General features: G+C 37.0%; 1 protein-coding gene across 1 annotated transcript in view; it reads left to right on the top strand.

Annotated features, from left to right (window-relative positions):
- The window catches only part of SENP7 (SUMO specific peptidase 7), a 39024-nt gene that overhangs the window by 1042 nt on the left and 17242 nt on the right, over nt 1-20740 (top strand). The window contains exons 2-10 of the mRNA XM_079298930.1: nt 417-463; nt 2766-2873; nt 5076-5170; nt 11789-11986; nt 13536-13733; nt 17011-17126; nt 17865-18034; nt 18994-19342; nt 19887-20044. Of these exons, the coding sequence (XP_079155056.1) occupies nt 428-463; nt 2766-2873; nt 5076-5170; nt 11789-11986; nt 13536-13733; nt 17011-17126; nt 17865-18034; nt 18994-19342; nt 19887-20044 (1428 nt within the window). The 5' untranslated portion in view covers nt 417-427. The remainder of the gene's footprint in view (nt 1-416; nt 464-2765; nt 2874-5075; nt 5171-11788; nt 11987-13535; nt 13734-17010; nt 17127-17864; nt 18035-18993; nt 19343-19886; nt 20045-20740) is intronic.

Consider the following 20740-nt stretch of genomic DNA (forward strand, 5'->3'; position numbering starts at 1 on the left):
ACCTGTAGTGACAGGATAAGAGGGGATGGTCATACATTGAAAGAGGGTAGGTGTAGATTGGACATGAGGAGGAAATATTTCTGACAGTGAGGATGGTGAGACTGGAACAGGCTGCACAGAGAAGCAGTAGATGTCCCATCCTTGGGAGTGTTCAAGGTCGGGTTGAATAGGCTTTGAGTAACCTAATCAGTTGAAAGATGTCCCTGCCCATGGTAGGAGGGCTGGACTATAATATCTTTTAAAATCCCCATCCAGCCCAAGTCATGTTATGAATGTATTTTCTTTGTTCTAGTTTGCTCAAAAATTACTTTCTCATTTTTTCTTAGTGCCTACTACTGTGGTTCTACTTCCCTCTTCATCAGTTAACCAGAAATTGTTAAATTGGTTGTTTTTTTGTTTCTTGGGTTTTTTTTCAGTAGCGAAAACCATGTCAGGAAGAACTTCATCTTCAAGTCACGTCAATGTAAGTGTTCTGAAATTTTCAACATTTTATTTGGAGGCTTTGGGTATCCTAGGGTGTTCTGATGTGTTTGCATAACAAACTTTGTTCTTCACTGATCTAACTTTTGCTTTGTTGCAACATGCTTTCTTGGGAAACTGTTTATTGTGGTAGCAGTCAATAATAATGTCTAACATCTATTAATATATTATAGACTTAGTATTTGATTACACATAAACAGAGTGTTTTCCAAGTTATTTTAAGACCTAGGCTAACACCTACAATTTTAGAGCAATTGAAGTAGACAGACCAGATGCAAAACTGTGTAAAACTTAGTTATCTGCAGAGGTGTACTCACAGGCTTATGCTGGTGTATTTTTTCCTTAAAATATCCCTATTAGAAGTAGTTTCTAGCAGTGGGAGTACTGCTGAGAACAAATGGTAGACACAGGAACTGGTGTGATTGGGTGATCTAGTGGTTTAGAAATAAGCTATTTCCAGCACTGTGTTTATGTTCTTTCTCTGGCCCTTGCTTCTACAGGTGGGAGCCTTGGTGAAAGTATTGTTGATTTAGATGAGTCTGCCAAGTGCGTATGCACACGTATGTGTAGAGTTAGTCACCTTTTATTTTGGAAAAGCTGAGGCAACTTTGTGTTTAGCATAGATTCAGACCTCTCTTTGCTTGTTGACTTTGTGCTTGTTCTGTAAGTTAATTGTGAACACTGCAAACCAACATCTTCTTAATGAGTGCAAGCATTGGGAAGATGCTGTGTGGTGAGCTGGAAATGTTGCTGCTTAATGTATCTTGTGCTTTTTTATTATTCCTTTCTGTCAGTTGTCTCTTCTTTATACTGAGTCTGACTTTATCTGTACTTAATGTTGTCTGTTATGTCATTACAGAGGTTATCAGGACCTCTTTAATTTTAAATGTATATTAAAATTCTAGATAACTGTGTTCTTTGGAATTTCATAAGGGAAGCTGCTAGTCAGGCAGCAGGTGGAGGTCTGAAGTAAGAAATCTGTTCCTAGCCATTACAGTGCAGATCAGAAACATGCATTCTGACTGATAAATATGTTCATAGGCCGCTTCTGAAACAAAGCCAACCAAATAAATTTGAAACAATCTATTGTAGCAGTTCCTGAATAAGAAAATATTTTGTTTCAATCCTTCCATGTTTATTGAAAAGGAAGGAAGGTACTTGTATGAGACGTTGTTGCCTGTGACATTTGTATCCTTTAGAGTTTGAGAAATCTGTTATTTACAGAGTATTTGTTATGGTGTTTGACCAGCAAAGGCAACTTGTGATGCTGTTTAGAAATTTGAGTCTAATTACAAAATACTGTAAAAAGTTTCAAAGAAGTGTAGAGGAGAAAGAGCGCTCATGATTCAGACTGAAGGGATGAGGTTTTACCTCATTATGGTGCAGCGTGCTTCATTATGGTCTGTCTGAAGGACTACCTGCTGAGCTAATGAATACAGTTAAGGTGCTAATAATGAAGTTGTTAGCATCACTGTTCTGGAATCCTTGCTTGTAATTTCATGTTACAATGCAAGACATCTGGTGACTTGCAAATCAAGTTTGTATGAAGCTTTGCAGTGTCCTTCATATGGAGTAGCTTCAGCTTTTTCCTGCCTGAGTTACACTCAGTTATCAGAGAGCTGTAAATGTTGCATTGCTCTCTGATACATTCTTCTTCTTTCCTACATATCTTTTTTCCTGAACTGATGAGTTCCTGTGAATTAATAACTGCTTTCTCTTTCAGTAATTACTTTCAAAATGCTGTTTCCATTTCTGTGGGGGTTGGCAATGACAATAGCTGATACCATTTTGAGTACAGACTTTAGTCTGTTTGATGCTAAAGTACCACACCAAAATACACGTACTATTGTAAGATGTAATTGTTCTTCATCCTGACTTTTTTCTGTTGAGAAAGCAAACTGGTCATGGACATTCAGTTATTTCATTTTCTCTTTATCATTCGCTCAGCTGAGACAGTTAAACTACAGAGTTAACAAATCAGAATGAACTAAGAAAATGGTGCCAGTGGATTGGTTGTCACCTTTTTGTCACATTTGAAGATGTAAATTTAATGAAATAGAGCTTTTTCAGATGGTTCATGTGTTAAAACCAGCTCAGCATGTGGCATGACACATGATTTGAGATCAAGCATTAATGAGGAATGCATTTCAGGTAAAGTCACAAGTCAGGGCTTCCCTTACAACTTTATTTTGCCCAGTTAAGACAACCCGGTACATGGCTGTATGTCAGCTCATAGAACCAGTGGGTAATTTACTTTTACCATGTGTAACATCATCTATTTTCAGTTTCATATACCAAAGAAGAAAACAAACACCAGGTCAAAGGATGTCCAAGTTGAGTCCCCTTTGGCAAGGCTCCCAGGCTCCCACCATTGTGACTACCCTTTAAAAGAGGTAAAGAGAAGTTCTTCAGAGTGTAAAGTATGTAGGACAATGTTACATGAGGTTTTGGTTTAGTTTTGGAGGCTGGATTTTTCAACACCAAGAGCTGCCTTGTGACCAATAACTAATCCAGATTGTCTTGAGAGAGACAAGTGTGTAAGTCTGAAATTTTTTACAAGCATACACTTATAGAAATGGGAGTCTTAGTGCCATGTTTCCAGCCTAAATAGTTGGAAAGCAGTTTCTCTTCAGGTGTATTTTGAAACTAAGTTGAAAATCATTAAATTAAAGGTAAATATGATATTTAAATTTTTAGTTGATTGTCTTCTGACTGCTGAACTTTTAGGTTATATTCAGATCACTTACCAAACTTTTTGTTATATGGAAATAAACTTTACATTGAGTTTTCAGTTATCCAAGAGCTTAAGCTTTTAAGAGAGTATGTGAAGTACTGTATGATTCTTGATAGAATTTTAGGTGCTAAAACAGAAGTAATGTATTAGGACCAAAAGACTCTTACAGTCTTATGGTATTTATCATAACTGAGTCTCTGGATCATCTCAGTCACATATAGAAGCAAGTATTTGCCTCTATGAATCTGTTCCAAATTTAGTAATCAATTCAAATGTCAAGTGTTAGAAACATATTTTGCTACTCTTGTTTCCTTCAGTTCAGCATCCAGAGTTTGTTGCTGGCTTTAGTGCTTTCAGAATCATGGGCCTGGACAAACAGGCCTCCTCCCTCTCAGAGGAAGTTGAAAGGTGTAGTGAGGGAAGGTAGGAATTTTTTTGGACTTATGGTAGCAGTGGTAATGTGACCCAGGTCTCTTGGTAGGCCAGGTCATTTGAGAATGCTGCAGTAGAGACTCACTGTGGGGTTGTGTTCTATGCTCGTAATGCTTTCAGTGAGCTGAGCTTCCAGTTGCAGTCAGGTTTGGAAAGGGGAGGTGATGTCACTTGGACTGCAAGCAGCAACTTCTTGGGCAGACTCAGACAGCACTTGCATGGAGTTCTTCCTGTATTTCTCTCTAACTCTATAAAAATCATTATTTGGATGGGTGAATTGAAAAATACTTTATTTCCTTATTTCCTGGATGTTGTCTATTTTTCCGTTTCCTTTTTTTCCTACCTATGTCTATATCTTTCAAACTCTTCCATATATTGGGGATTTCAAATGCTTTAAATGCTGAGTAATTGTTGTTCTCCTTTAAAAAAAACTTGTTTGTGAGTTGTCAGATTTTGCACCATGTTGTTTGAGAAACTTTATTTTCAATGACTTGGATGTATGGGTCTCTCCTGTGCTTGAGCACAAGTGATATGAGGTGAACTAGATGGTGTTTGAAAGCAGGAAAAGAGGAGGGCCCCATCAAGTCAATTTATTGCTGCCAATTTTACTAATACCCTTATTTTGCATTAGAGTTAGTCCCTATGGTAGCAAAAGGTTTGATTTGGGATGCACCTTTCAGACTCATTAAAGTTTGTAGAATCTGCATGGGCATGAACTTTTCAGATGCCCTTTCAAACCACACTTAGTTAAAGATGAAGATAAGTTTGTCTGCTTTCAGCCTGAGTGGCATAATTTTCAAGCATCACTTGAGTTTATCATATTTTGAATTTTAAGAAATGAAGAAGATTAGGAGAAGGGTTGAAGGGCTGGTGGTTTCTGGAATTGCAGCAATAACTATGTTGTGGTGGAGCTTCATTTATTTAATTTGAAAATATAAGTACTTTCTGATAAGGTAAGAGAATTTGGAAAAATGAAGTCTTGCTGTTCTGAGGTTTGCCACCTAAGTACCAAATCTTCAAATTGCTTTTCCTTCTCAGAATATTATATCTTTTATATTTATATTGTAACCTGTAAAATTCACCTGCAGACACAGAGTTAGCTTCTACTCTCTGCATCTTGTGTATTTATGATTGTGGATCAGGCCTAATATTTAAAATTGTGTTTGGTATAGTCCCCTTTGAAATTGGGAAACAATGGAATTGTCCTGAATATTTCTTGAGAAGAAAAAAGTTCTATTCAAAATCAGGTGATGTGTGTATTCTTTAAATCAAGCAAATAAATTATTTGCAAAATTGCTGTATATGCTCTTCATAACTTTGATATATTTGGTTAACTGCATTGGTTCAGTGTCCCATTTTTCTAGTGCATTATCCATTATGACATATTCGTGTTTGTTGGAATCTGCCAATTTTATTTGTTTTGTTTCAGTGGAGATTAAGTGCCAACAACAGAAAGCCTTCCACCAAAGGAAAAAGGCAAAAGGATTGCAACAGACACAGCTCTAATGATGAAGAATCAATTGGGTAAGAAGTCATCTCAAAATTAGTTTGCATAATCAGAGTTTCACAGCCTTTCTTGAAGATTTGTGTCTCTGTCTCTAGCTAATTATTTATTTTGATGAGAGATGGTTTTCAAGCTATTGGGTGGCTCATCTTCAGAGAATCATGCTATAGTGGTCTAATGGCAACTGTAACCTTTCCTTTGTGTAATCACAGCAGAAGACTGTGAAATTAGAATAAGAGTGCTTACTATTAACCTGTTTGAAAGGTGTTCATTTCTCCCTATGTGTAAATTGTCATTCTAGCCCTAGATAGCTTTAGATATGTAAGAAGCTTCCCAGAACTTTTTCTCAGCAATTTTTGTTCTGTAGTCCACACTTGTTAGCCCAAGCTTTATCAACTCTTTTAAAATAATTTTAAAATCCTTTGAGCAATATGGTGATTAGTAGTGTAAGGAAGTAAAAAAAAATTAGAGCTTTTTCACCTCTGTGTTACTGTCAAGACACTTAAGTAATTAAGACTGTTGATGTACCACTTCTCTATTCTCTACTACCAAGAGCAAATATCTTGTTTCTTTGAGATTATGGCAAATTATTGATATGCTATTATAACATAAAATCATCATCTGCAGAGTTGTCAGCTAGGCAATTGTTCTATCCAAGAAAATGTTGAAGCTGTAATTTAGTCCCAAACGAGCCAGTAGTCTCCTTGTCTCATTTTAATCACTTTCTAATACAAATTTGAATGAATTTGAGACAGTGGTTCCAGCACTGGTGTGTGCACACAATATGATCATTGGGTAAGGAACCATATCAAGCAGTTGTGATTCTTGTGTGAAATAGAGGTCATTTTCCCCAAAGAGGTATAAACAATTAATAGCTTTTAGTCTTGTGGTTTATAAGGTAGGATAATTCTTTTCTTGCCTATGAAAAGCATTATCAGACTTCTCAGGAGCAGCTAAAAGCATTTTTCATAATATATATTTTTTGCTTATTCCATCATTACATGCATAAGTATGTTTTCACTACCTTTGCTTTTGTATTTTTTTTTCAGTTTTGGGGAGGTGAATGATAGTCTATGATAGGTACTTGTTTTAGAAACAGAAGTAATTGTCTTTGGTTTTCCTTCACCAAGATGCCTCCAGTGTTATTGTTATGCAAATTACTTGCTGGTTCTGCTGGTGGGACTTGCTTTTAATGTATACTTTGCTTTTTTCTGTTTAACACTTGCTTTAATATTTTGAAATGTCTTTTGCTTGAGTTACTCACTTTATTCTGTGGACAATTTAACAGATAATTTATGGATCTGTGTCCCAACCATTGTTTACAGATGTACAGTCTGACTTAGGTTTAGATGTTTTCCTAAATCTATTTTACTCCCAGTCTTAATGACATGATTTTCAAGAAACACTGCCGGAGGCCATACCACAGAAAGGGAAGCCATTGAAAGCTCTTATACTCCTATTCTGCTCTGAAGGTTAGGTCATAATTGGTTCAAAAACATCAGTCAAAACCTGGTGCCAGATAGAGGTGCCTTGCCAGGCACTGACTAGTGTATACCATTGACTTCCTTATTTAAAGGTTATTAAAGGTTCCTCTCCTTTGCATAGATTTCCAGTGCAAAGCTTGCTTCATAGTATGTGTGTGTGCTTGAAATTATAAGATCATTTTTGCTGAAGTACTTGCCTAAAATCTATAAACCCCATTTAAATCATGGGTATGGGGAGCATGACAAATTCTGTTCCAAATAACAATCAGTAAACCAAATTTTAGAGGAGCCTGGAGCCTGTTAAGGTCTAACCTGATGTGAGTGTGAGCAAGGGATGTCAGACCTGAATTTTTAAGGTGGCCAACAAAATATAGGAAGTGAAATTCTGCTTTCTGACTCCTTTACTTCCTGCTGTGGGCTTTTTTTGTCATAATGTTGTTTAAACATTCAACATTGGAATATTTTCTGTTTTCTTTAGAAGTCTGGATCATACATGGTCACAATTTCTTTATTTTAATTGTGTGTTCCCACTGGACTAATTACTTTGCTGTTTGAGCTGAGCCTAAATTTAGTAAAATTTCATTGTGATATCATGTGTTAGAGAAATAAAAAAAGTCATTTCTGGGAGCTGGAACAATGAAAACTGAAAGAATTGAGATCTGAGAAATTGGTTTGTTTTTAGTCAGGAGAGCTGAAGTGTTCCATAGAGAATAGCACATTTATGTTGTCTCATGATCCCCTGCAATAATGATTTTTAAACATTTTTTAAGAAGCAGCAATTTTCTGGTTCACATCTGCATATTGCTAGGGCTTACTTCTATGACTGCTCTGTTTGGAGGAAAAAACATCATTTAGTTACTTTAAGGTTTAAGTTTTGATTTTGAGTCCTGTTGGAGGAGAAGGAGAAATAGCTGTCTTTCATTACATCATTTCTTCTGGCATCCCAAGTGCTGAAGTGATTTCAGTTCTTTAGTCTACAGCAGCTGGCCCTCTAAAGTAGTTTGGGTGTTTCTTGTCTTTAGGGAGGAATTTTAAAGCACAAGAGTGAATGTCTCGTTTCAAAAGATAACTTGGACAAATTTTCTTGATGACTTTTACCTTGAAATTTTCCTTAACTGCTTCAGTGGCTGTAAATTTTCTTAATAGCCTAACAAGTTCTTGTGTAGCTGAATTTTTAATCGGTCACATTTCTTAAATATATATATTCTCTATTTCCTTAGGTACTGCTTATTTCTTATTTCTAATATACATTACAGTGGACAACCAACAAATGATGTAGAAGTCTGGTTGCTATAAGCTCTTCTGAGGTATTAGGTTGTGATTCATGTGTGAGCTCAACATTTGAAAAGTCCAGAAGAATGCCAAGACTTCTGGTTTAGTAGGGATTTCTATAGGAAAATAAGTCTCTTGCTTCCTGTGCTGAATCAAGAACACTTGCCAGACTGGGAATGTGCTCACTAAGCTGCTATGGTTGAACTCCACCATTTAAGACATTAATGTTGCTAAGATGACCCTCTGTGTTCACATTCTAAGCTTTTCAAGTCATTAAAACATATCTTGAAATGGAACCCCAATCTCTGGATCCTCAGAGTATTGGACAAACCTCTGATATCTACAGTATCTACAGTTTTTTACATTAGCATTTGTAGACTATACACAGAACTAGGTGCAAGAAAAGAAAGGTAAAAGCCTTTTCCAGACTGCATAAAACATTCTGGAGCACTGCTGTGCTTTAGGTTGGTATTCAAATGAGACTGTCTTTGCACATGTGACTTTCTACTGCTGTCACAGAGCCAATGTCTCACTTGATAAACCCTGGATTGTTTTTCTAACAGCTAATTAGGACCAGTCTGTTATATAACACTTTGTCCTGTGTACATATCCTTGGCATCAGAGAGCCCTAAGTAGGGTTCTTTTTTATTAGTGCTTTTTTTTTTTTTCTTTTGAGATAAAGCTTTATCTCTTTTCCACCAGTTTTTCTTAGGGAAACTTCTGATAGATGTTCAGAGAGTGAAGGAAACTGCCTTCACTTGAGTTTAAATTACTTAGGTTTGAAAAGGAACCATTTACATTCATTGTGCATTGTCTAGATAGTGGTCTCCAAAGTGTGGTGAATTGTTGGAGACAATTCACTGGGGTACAGGAAGGAAATATTTTTGTACAATTGCTAAATGTGTATGTCAGTTTTATTCTGTTCCTTTTTAAATTTCTATTTCTGTGCTTCATAATCATAAAACTGAGGTTGGAAAAAACCTTTAAGATCAACCTGTCAGTACTACCTCTCTCTAGATTTCAATTAAATAAACTTTGTAGGAGGTACACACATGCTCAAAATAGCTAGTGCTAGAAGGAGTGTGTGATTAAAACATTTTGGAGACCACTGGTCTGGGAAAGACATAGCAGACCTCTAGAAGAAGGAACTCATGGCATACATGTTATGGCATTCAGGAGTGCAGAGATCTCATCAGGTTCACAGCCATACATAGCTTATGGGCAGGGTGTCCAAGCTATGAGTAGGAATGTTTGTCTTTTCAGGGTCAGTGAGGGGTTCTGTGTCTTGTAAATATGGTAAGTTGTGGGAGTCCAAGGTGTTCCCCTGGCTTCCCTGAATGCCTTGAGAACCCCCTGGCAAGGTGCCCAGGGGTTCTGGGGGCTGGACGTAAGTCCCTGGGGAAATTTGCCAACATTTCAGGAAGAATTGCAAGCCACAAAAAATAAGTAGAGTACAAATTAGATTGTTAGAAGACAGAAAAGTGAAATTTCCAGAAGTGTTTATATTAGGGGGTTCATAGCTAACATAGAGAATTTTGGGTGTGGTATGTCTTTTCCTCCTTTTTCATGCCATCCATGTTGAATGCCAGCCTGGTATTCTTTGGTTGGTCTGAGACAGATTTGGACAGTGTAATAAAATTGTCATGTATTGGAAAGTAATTGTAGATATTAGGTATGTAGTTTGGAGCATATAAGATAAGACCTGCTCTCTGGCAGGCAGTGTGCCCTGGATTGGTGTGCTTCATAGACTGCTGTTAGTTAGAGAAAGAATTCCTTATATAAGAAACAATAAACAACCTTGGAAACCCTGAAAAACAGCTTCTGCATTTTCTTCTGTGGTTGGGCTGGGAAAAACACTGACTCTAAACCACCTTTATGTCCTACAGTAAGATCTCGGGCTCAGGAGACATCACAGACAGTGACAGTAAGTAACTAAGGAGAGGAAATCTCAATGCCAAGTTTGAAAGAGCAAATTAAAAGGCTTATGTGGAACATCTACCTCGAGTTTGTGTTTCACTAGCATGACAGTTCCTGACCTTATTTTGGGTTGGAGCATGTTTGTCCTTCAGCAACAAAAGTTTCCATACCGTACCTGTGTTTGTCACTAGGTACTGTGTAACCAGGCTGCTGAGCTGAGTGCAGCATTGTCAGTGGGACAATTACAACTTGCAGAGTTGTAAACCCACAGAGGAAGAGCAGCCCTTTGCTTAAGAAATGTTGCTGTAGCTTGTGTGTTAACAGCTATGTGAGTGGTAAGGGTTTTTTTCCTAGCTATTAAAGAGAGACTTGCTCTACAGTGAGAACAATTGTTGGTTTTTTTGTTATGCAAGACATACGGTAGGAAAAGATCCAATTCTAGCTTCAGTAGTCTTTAAAACCCAACAAATTAGTCTGAACTTCAGTGTCTTCATAGGACCAGCCCTTGGAAAACAAGTCCAGTTTTCAGAGGTTTGAAAATAAAGTAAATCCTGACATATCTATGATCTATAATGCCTATCAACTTATAAATTCCATAAGCTGAAGTCCTGCCATTAGGTCACAACCACCTTATGCAGCACTACAGTCTGGGGAAAGAGAGGCTGGAAAGATGCCTGGTGGAAAAGGCCTTAGTGGTGCTGGTGAACAGATGGTGAGCATGAGCCAGGGTGGCCAAGAAGGCCAGTGGCACTGGCCTGTGTCAGCAATAGTGTGGCCAGCAGGATCAGGGCAGTGATTGTCCCCCTGTACTTGGCACTGGTGACACCTCAAGTGCTGTGTCCAGTTCTGGGCCCCTCATTGAAAGATAGATATTGGGGTGTTGGAGTGAGTCCAGGGAAGGGCAGTGGAGATGATGAAGGATCTGCAACTTAATTCCTGTGAGGAGCAACTGAAGGAACTGGGCCTGTTCAGTCTGGAGAAAAGAAGGCTGAAGGAAGCCCTTATCTCTCTCTAGAACTACATGAAAAGAGGTTGTGGCAAGGTGGGTGTTGGTCTCTTCTCTAATCAACCAGTGACAAGACAAAGGGATATATATTCAAGTTGTGCTGGGGAGGTTCACATTGGGTATCAGGAAAAATTTATTCTCTGAAGGAGTGGTTAAGCACTGGAATAGCCTGCCCAGGGAGCTGGAGTTACCATCCCCAAAAGTGTTCAGAGCGAAGTCAACATGGCACTTTGCAGTGTTGTTTAGCAGGCATGGTGGCATTCAGTTGAAGACTTGTTGATCTTGGAGATCTTTTTCAACCCTTATGTTTCTGTAAGAAAACTGTCCAAATTACTGACCATAATGCAGAGATAATTCTTAGTGAAGACTTCAGTACCAATCTAGCAGAGCTACCAAAGTATAAATACTTCTTTAAAGAGCTTCAGTGGGGCGTTTTACTGACTTTGTAATTCATGTTTCTGAGTAATTTGTTTAGTGAAATTGAATAGAAATACTTGGAGCTTCAGAATTGGGAGATTTGTAAAAACATTTTTCCCCAGCAAGATCATAAGTAATCTGCTATATGGGAACAAATAATAATCATGGTTTTAGAATAAGATGACACAAAATGAGTGCCTGGGTTCATGTCCTGCAAATGGTCGAGTGTACACTTTCAGAATAGTGTACAAAATTTCTGTTTCAGTGTTTCTGCACTGAAAGTTTACTGCTTCAGAATGGCATATGGTTATGTTAGGGTTTCATGCAAGAAGAAGAAACCTTGAAAGGCCATTCTGATCAAAAGATGAGTTTGTGATTACTCTTCTCCAGAGAGAACGGCTTTGTAAATTGCCAGGGCAGTGACCTTAATTCTATATGGTATGTTGCAGAGACAGCAAACTCGTGGAATATCTTTGTTGAATTCATGTGACTTAAAAGGTTCTGAGCACCCTATTATTAATATATTGTTATATGTATGGCAGGCAACCCAAAGTTATCTTGACGAATGTCCTGAGGACGAAAATAGGAAGAAAATACACGCAGGCGCAACCTAAAACTGATGTTAATTTTTCTGATACTGGCAAGCTGCAGTCAGATCAAGCACTCTCATCATCTGCTGCCAGCATAAAGATATGGCAGATTTTAAACCCTACTCTCCAAAGTCTTTTTCTGTCTAAAAGGTATGTTGTCTTTGCCTCATGTCACTAAAAAAGATAATTTTCCTTGCAGTTATTTCTTTATGAGAAAATGTTCTTTATTGTACTGCAGCTTCCTTGTTCATGAACTCTATTTTATCTGACTCCACTGAATTCACTTGTGCCTGGTTCCTTTTGATAATCATTGAGAGAGATGGTGCCAGGCATGCTGTACTGTTTTTTCTGATCAAATGGCTTCTATATGGTCCTGTACTGTCAAGACCAATTATAATTTAACCATTGGATTTGCAAAATGTTCAGCTTTTTATTGCTATTTTTTATTTTATTTATTTTTATTAATTTTTTATTGTGAGAAGAATATACTTGAATTTAACTGCAGCCCTTTTCTCAGAGAAGGCATCAATGTGTATTTTCACTATTACTGCTTTAGACTACTCATGAAAATAGGAAAACTGGCATAAATGATCAGAAGAAAAGCATATCAATTCCAGTATCTTCTTTGCACCCAGTTTAGGGGCTTCCTCTATTGGAGGTTACATGCAGTAACATGTACATGCAGTTTTTCAGTATTAGAATTTTCCTCTTTCAGTTGTATCTCTTAATTGTTTATCCTGTTGGTCTCTGCAATTGTATCTGGCAAGTAGTCTCCTGATGAAAAGCAAATTTACATCTTGGAGCAAGAAGTGATCTGAGTGTCTCCAGACAGCTGGGGTATGCTCTGTGGATGAACCCAGACAACAGGAGAATTATGTAGTCAATACCCAAAACGCTGTGTTGTTCAAAACATATTCAAAAGGTCATAGCCTTACAGCCTAATCCGAAATACATTGCAACAGAAGTAGTAGAATTTAAATCCCAGTCTGAGGAAGGAAGTGGATATGGGCTGTGCAACAAGCTGGCTGCTGTGACATTGTGTGAAGTAACTTGAGTTGCTCTTAAACATTGTGTGTGTTCATGTGGGAGTTGCATCTTTATATTTCTGCTTGGCTTATTTTTGATGATTGTCTGTTTTAACACCTGGGGTTATTTTTCTGGGTCTTGCTATGCTGTAGAGTGCTACCTCATAGTTGAGGAGTGGAATAAAATCTGATGCTACCTTTTGTATACATGCTGCTTTTCTGCCTGCTCTCTAAGTGCTTTAGAAAATTTGCTCTGTTTTACTGGAGGCTTCTTGTTCACAGGAAAATTAAGATTGTTTGTTCCAGAGTTCTGAAAAATGTGTGCAGATACTACATGAAAGCTGTTTAGAGATAAATATTTGTGAGTTTTTAAACACTGCTGCATGATATGTTAGAGGCAATGCAGTGTGTATAGTATCTGGCTAAGGTAAAATTACCTGGCTAGTTTTTCTTACCCTGGTCTTATTTTGTGTTTATCTGCTCTCCTTGTATTTGAAATTTCTTACCGAGTTGTTTTGGGATTTTTTTGGGTTGGGTTTTTTTTTTTTTTTTGCCTCTAAGGGACTAAAAATATTGATGACTAATTATCAAGCCTCTAGAATACCTGAATTTAACAAGTTTGTTTCTCTAGATTTTAGTGCAGAACTTATGATTCACTGTTATATGTATGGCAGGCAACCCAAAGTTATCTTGACGAACATCCTGAGTACGAAAATTGGAAGAAAGTACATAGACAGCCATGTAATAACTGATGCAAATTTACCTGCTGCTGCCAAATTGCAATCGGGCCAACCACCCTCCTCAGCTGTTGCCAGCCTACAGACATGTCAAACATTAAGTTCTCCTCATGAAAGTTCTTTTCTTTCTGAAAGGTATGTTACTCACTGCTGATTTTGCCAGTCTTCCTGAAATAACTCAACTTCACAATTCCCTGAAACAGCTCTTGTTCTACTCTTGTCTTGAGTCAGGAGATCAGTTTCCTGAGTGTAAATTAACATGCTTCTCCAATGAGCCATTTTAACATTACATTTGTTCTGGGTTGGTGGACCTGGTAAAAGGCTGCTTTACTTTCTTAGAAGGATTTCTGCTTTCAGTGCATCACTGTGTTGATTTGGGAAGAAACACAAGTAATTCAAGCTCATCTAAATTGGTTTTGTGTCCAGAACCACCATCTTGCTGTCCTGTTGGCGTTAGTGTTCTAGCATGATTTAAAATAACTTTTTTTGCAAAATATCTCCAAATTCCTCTCTGTGATAATTTATTTTCACATTAACTGGTGGTCTCAGTATTCCTAACAGGGTGGCTTTGGTTAAGGGCTGCGTGTGTCCTCTTTTCACTTAACATCTACTTTTCATCTTTTCTTCCTATATTTAGGTTGACTGAGCATCACAGTGTAATGTTTGACATAAAACTTGGAGAAATCAGATATTAGAATTAGATAACATCTGTTTTGGTTTAAGGTGGCAGTTGCATTCAAAGTAAGCTGTCTCCTTTTGTCTGCTATGCCTACATCTTCACTCAACAGTAAATTTTTCACAGGAAAAAATAACAGGAGATTCTGAGGAAGACAGTAGAAAGATGAAGAAGAGAAGAATGATGTGGGGGTTTTACTTGAAGGCAGGAGTGATTAACAGTTCTCAGGTTACAATTGAGAAAAGTCAGTCATATTTCTCATTCTGATACATCAACATCTTAGAGAACTAAAATTAATTGTTTTTTGGGGTTTTTTTTCCTATTGGGTTGCCCATTAGTGCTTAAGTTAACCTGACAAAGCTTCAATTTAAATGAGATTAAGAGAACAGTTTATTAGGCTGTCTGATTTTAAAGGATTGTATTTGTTGCTAATAATTTCCTGTAACTTAAAGCTGGCTGAAGTGTGAGGTGTTTGGATTGTTGTGAATTTAGATTTTTGGAGTTTTTTGGTTTTGTTTTATTGCAAAATAAGACTAATTTTTTAGTATCTGATTTTTTCACTTTGTAAAGTTATGTGAAGTTTTGGGTGATGTGAGGTAGTGGATTTATAGAGAGGAAAACGTGAACTCTTGTATTTAACCTTCTAAATCTGAGGGTACATCTTATGTATGTTTTCTGGCTCATATCTGAAGCACAACATCACATATTAAGCACAATAATGGTTTGAGCTAGTAGTTTTTCTAGTAGTTGTGAACTCAGCTTGCTTTAGATTTGGAGTGGTTCATTGTTTGACTGATTCATATTCTGTGCCTGTTGTATGATTTTCTAATGTATGGTGTAAAAGGTTTTTTTTGTCAGGAACCAACATTAGGATGATTTTTACCCTTCCCCAGTGACTAGCACTTTTGTGCAATTTGTAATATATATCAAATTGGAAATGGAGAATTTAGGAGTTACAAAGTCATAGCTTGATCCTGGTTCTGATCCTTACATATCTGTAAGTAAAGTCAGTGCATTACATGCACTTGGCACTGATTCTTTTGGGGTCTCTTCTTTGGAGGAGAATAATAAAAACTCCCCCCTTCCAAGTGTTATGCATATGTGTGCACATGGTCATACAGAGAGCCTTCTGTACCATCAGAGTAGCTAGAATGTGGCTTTGTATTGCTGAAAATTGTGCTAGTCTTATACTATGGAAATTTCAGGTCAAGTCAAAGAATTTGGGGTGGTAGTAAGTTATCTCTACCAGCTAGAACTTAGTGCCAGATCTCTCTTTCCATTCTTGTTCTTTGTATTACAGAATGGGTGGATTTTTGTTGCTTTACTGCAACCCAATGTGAAATGCATTTATTAAAGTGAGCACTGACCTGTCAGGATAACTAATGAATTTGAGGTAGGTTTTAAATGTAAAGAACCTTAGAGTTTACAGTATTTGTTTCCCATGGTTGTTAAGAATACTTTACAATATATATTGCCATAGCTTCATAGCAATGCATATATCTGTTAAGGGGTGTATTTTAAACTGAATTATCAGTAAAACTGGAATTAAAAAAAATGTGCAGAATTCATGTATAAAACAAATATGTTTAGGAAAATCTATTAGGTGCAACAGGCCTGTTCAGGTGCTTTCTGTTGTTAAATACCCTGAATTGTGATGATGTCAAACAAATGCTGAAAAATACTTGGTTTTGTGTGGTCTTTTAAGATGGTCAAATCTATACACCTGTTATACATATAAATATTTTAGTTGAGAGAGAAGTATAAAGTTTTCTATATTGACCTGTCTAGTCTATGGAAGACTGTCCTGTTCTGTGTACAGAATGAACAATAGCACTTACTGGAAACTACTTCTGTATGTGGTCCAGTTCATGATTCTTTGTGAATGGAAAGATCACCAGTAATTTTTTCACAGTGCTCATCACAGTAGTATTGGAGCACTCCAGAAACCTTTGTCTGTTCTGAATTCTCAAAGAGCACTGATACTCCATTTTACAGATGGGTCACTAAAAAGTTGTCATCTGTTCCAATGTTCATCAGTTTTGGTTGTCTGGTTAGAGATGTTGAGAATGTTTGGTTTTTGCTGTGGTGGGTGATGATTTTTAGGAGTTGAAGTTTTTCAGTGATATCAGGCATTGTGAGGATCATTTGGCTCTTTGCAAATTTGAGACCACAACATTCTGTAGAACACATTATGAAATGATGAACACAAAATCCATTTGTATTAACTACTGTAATCCTTCTCTGTTTCTTTCTATCATCTCCCATCCTTTTCACCACCTTTAAAGTTACTGTTTCAGGCCCCTTTGAGCAAGAATTTCTAGTTCAAATAATTTCACTTTTCAGGGTCTTACTCAATGGATTCTATCAGCAGTTCTGAATCTAAGTTAAAAATATACTGCATCACCATATTCATTTACAAAAGCAAGGATAATCAACTGACTTTTCTCTTTTTTTCTTATGTGTTCTTATTGCAGTCATTCCTAACAGCAAAATGTTTCAGTGTCTGATCTCAAGCATGTCAGATTCTCATACTTTTTAGAAGCATTTGTTTCATTAAAAATCTTAGAGTATCTGTGTATTTCCATGACTGGACTGAATTTGTGTTTCATTTGGCAAGGTCCTCATGTTTATGGAAGAGGCAGAAGTTTGAAGTCTGATCAACTCTTGTTTCTGTTGGGATTTTTATTTAGTATTATTTCAAAATTAAAGATAAGTCATAGTTAATATTATTTACAGGTCTGAACATTGCCTGAGAAAGGCAGATGATGAACTGTGTAAATTGACCAAGGCTTCTAAGGAACTAGAAAAACCTAATGCTGTCACTTTCAGAAGACGAGAGCTGCAGAAGAAAGGTCTGTAGTGAGCAGCCATCTGGCAGTTGAGTATGAATTTTGGAGAGTGTTGAAATGTTTTCCTTTTTTACTTGAGTATTGGGAGGAGAGCACAGAAATAAATTGAGGTGTTGCACACAGTGTATGTGTTTCCTCAATGCTTATTTTTTTACAGATACAGTAAAAATATATCAAATGCATGATTTTAAATAAAAACAAAGCTATGGTGAATCAAATCTGTGGAAGAAAAATGACTGTGTGCAACCTCACTGCATTTTTATAATCTTAATTTTCTAAAAGTTCTTATAACTAAAAAATGTAATCCATTAAGAATCCTCAAGTGATTTGTGAACCCTGCTAAAATATTAATGCTGGACAATATTTGCTTTCACTGCTGAGGAATTACAACCTCTTTGCACACTCTCCAGGCATAATGTGCTGTCTTTGTATGCTGGTTACTAATATTTACAGATTACAACAGGACATTGAGAATATTGCATTTGGCAGAAGATAAAGACTGGAAAGTGCTATTTTTTGTTTGGAAAGGAGCTGTGAATTTGGTTATACCCTTGACTAATTATACAAAAATAGTAATAATTTTAGGGAATGTGTATTGGCAGCCACTTGCAATTAAAGAACTTATTGTGGAGGATACCTGCTTCCATACATTTTTATATGAAGACACAATATGAAGAAATGTAAGGGTTTTTAAGGGCAATATGTTAAATTACTTTTGTTTTTTTTTTTTTTGTGACGCAGAAAACAAACACTGTGGTGAACAGGAGAAGAGGAGCAGACACATGAACAGCACTACTCTTAGTCAGAAGAAATCAGGCTCTTTTGATTCTGAGAAAAGGAAAAGAAGATACAGTGGCCATATTTCTGATGATTGTAATGCACACATTCCACAAAAGTCACTTGTACTCTCTGTGAGTTGCATTTAATTTTAGCACACATTCTCACACACTTCAACAGCAACATCCCAAATTGAAGGATTATGCCAATAAATAGGATTTATTATACAGGTATGTTAGCAGGTATTACCTGTTGAGGCAAAGTAGTTTAGTAATGCATCACAAGGAGTGAATAAATGTTCTTCTGTCCACATCATCACTATGTGGTTATTGTAGCAGGAAGGTTGTGAAAGATGAATGACTGTTTCCTTCAGACAGGAGCATGGATTCAAACAGTTTTGAAAATAATTCATCTAGCTACTTAAGTGAAGCTTCTTTCACAGGTGATTTAGAATTAGGGACTATTTAGGGGCATTAACAGCAAAACTGCAAGGTATACCTGAGGCTATTGAAATCTTGCAGATGTCATCTTTTTGCTTCCTTCTTAGTCTATTGTGCTATTCCCTGAAGTTTCCTTCTTATCCATCATTAGTATTTGGCAAAAAACCCCAATAAATAAAAGACTGAGTGAATCAGTCAAGTAGAAAGTGTGATTTATATTCAAGCATTTGAATATAAGCAATAAAGGTGTCTCTGTAGTCTTCTGATTTAAACCTTACAGAGACAAGCAGTTACCAAACCTGTTAAACCCAGTTGACTAAGCCACACTTTTGGAAAGCACTGATTATTGGCCTCTCCATGTCTGGCACTGACAGAGCTGCTAAAAATCAGAAAAAGTTCCTTGTTAAGTTTGAATAGGGGTAATTTTAGCCTTTTAAAATGTTGTCTCTCATGCCTTTATGTAATAATAGTCTTTGGAATGCGAGGAGGTGCCACAAGGAGGGATAAATTATCCTGAGCTGAGCATTAAATGTCACTGTGTTAAGCTATAATTGTTTTTTCTAGCACACAGCTAATGTCAGTGATCACTGATCTGAACTGTCGAGAAATGTCAAGTAATAAACTTACATCCTGTCTCTGATTCCTGTTTCTAGAAAAAGCAAAGTTTGAGTTCAACTCAGTCTGCTGGCTGCAGAGAATCCTGTGAGGATGGACAAGATCACAGATCTAATCCTATTCTGGTGCCAGACTCTTCAGCAGAAAGAGACTCTAAAGACACTTCCACCCACAACCATTTAAGCCCTACTCACAGCCACACAGAGGACTCAGCCTCAGAGTTTCCTTCCAGAAATTTGTCAAAGAAACTTTCTGCAGCCAGTGAGGATGTGATTTCACCACAAGTTAGTACGATCAGGAAATTAAATATGGACAAATCAGAATACCTGAGCCAGCTGCGGAGCAGAATCTGCAGGGGTAATCAGCAACTTGTTTCCATTGACCCAAGTATGTACTGTGTCTGTGCTGATGACAATTACTGGTGGTACACTTAGGTACTAGGAGAACTCAAGCATAACTGGCTGGTTGAGACACAGGGAACAAAAGATTGAAGGTAGCCATCCTGTTGTTTGTAATGCATTGTGCAGGTTAGAGAATAGTGCCTATTGTTAGGATGTTTTACCTGAGAAACAGGATAGACAGCAAGACTTTCAAATTCCAATACTCTTTTTTCAGCTGATTTTGTGGCTATAGAAAAACTGAGCTTTTACTTTTTAATGCTGCTAAAACTGAGAAAAATTACTTTCTTCTTTGAAGCAGCTGTGCTTTGTCTTATTTAACAGCCTAATAGTTTTGAGGATCTAGTATATAAGGTGTTCATAAAGATGCAGAGCAGTGTTGTTGAATTCACACAGATCTTGACTGGTTTGAGCAGTACTTTGATATCATGTGCCACAACACAGAATTCTTTACTTGTCTGACATCCACAAGGAATAAAACATTCTCAAGTCTGTAATTTGTAGTATATGTATACTTCTTTCTTCCTCTTTAGTCATCCTTTCCAGTGATGATGAAGATGGACCATCTGAACTACAATGCACAGAGCTGGTGCAGGCTAATATCACTGAAAATAAAGAAACAGACCAGGAGTCTGACATCTGTTTCTCAGCCAGGCAATTAGAAGACAAGATGAAAGGTCGCACAGAGCAGGTACTACAGTTTTTGGCCTATGTATTGTTATGCCAAGCCTGTAATATTAGTTATAGAAAATGATTGTTGATTATGGTCCCAGCCACAAGCAGAATTTGCACTAATTTTATTTCACAGCTAGAATACTAGATAGTCTTCAGAGAATATCTCTGATTCTGAAACTTGGATATTTTTGCTACACACAATTCCTATTTCATACTTTGATAATAAACATTTGGAAATATTTAATATCAGAAAATAGGAAGATCAAATAGTAACCTGAAGTAGAAACAGACATAATGAAGATACATCTATGGAAAAATGTTTCCACTCACTGTTGATCAGTTTCTTTTTGTCATACAATTCTCTGTTGTAATTCAGTGTTTATAGAAGTTCAAGGATCTTCATTGACAGCAGACAGAGATAAGGTGAAGGTCCCTTTCCTGATGGGCTAGCTGTAGAACTTGAATCTAAAAGTAGTCATAAAGGTTATTTGCCCCATTTTGAACTTGATTAGCCTTTGGCTACTTCCTTTGACCTGGATCTGGGTTATCTCTGTAATCCTGAAGCAAGTCAGAAGAGTCATTGCTGCAGATGAATCAATTCAATCATAAACATTGAAATGGATCCTGAAGCTTTGCTATGAAGAGAAGGGTGTTATTTTGTTGCTCTGGTGTTTGAGTTTTTACAGGTTTAGAACCAAGTCAAGAGCACAGA

Source organism: Erithacus rubecula (assembly GCF_903797595.1).
Source record: "Erithacus rubecula genome assembly, chromosome: 1".
NCBI classification, from domain to species: Eukaryota; Metazoa; Chordata; class Aves; order Passeriformes; family Muscicapidae; genus Erithacus; species Erithacus rubecula.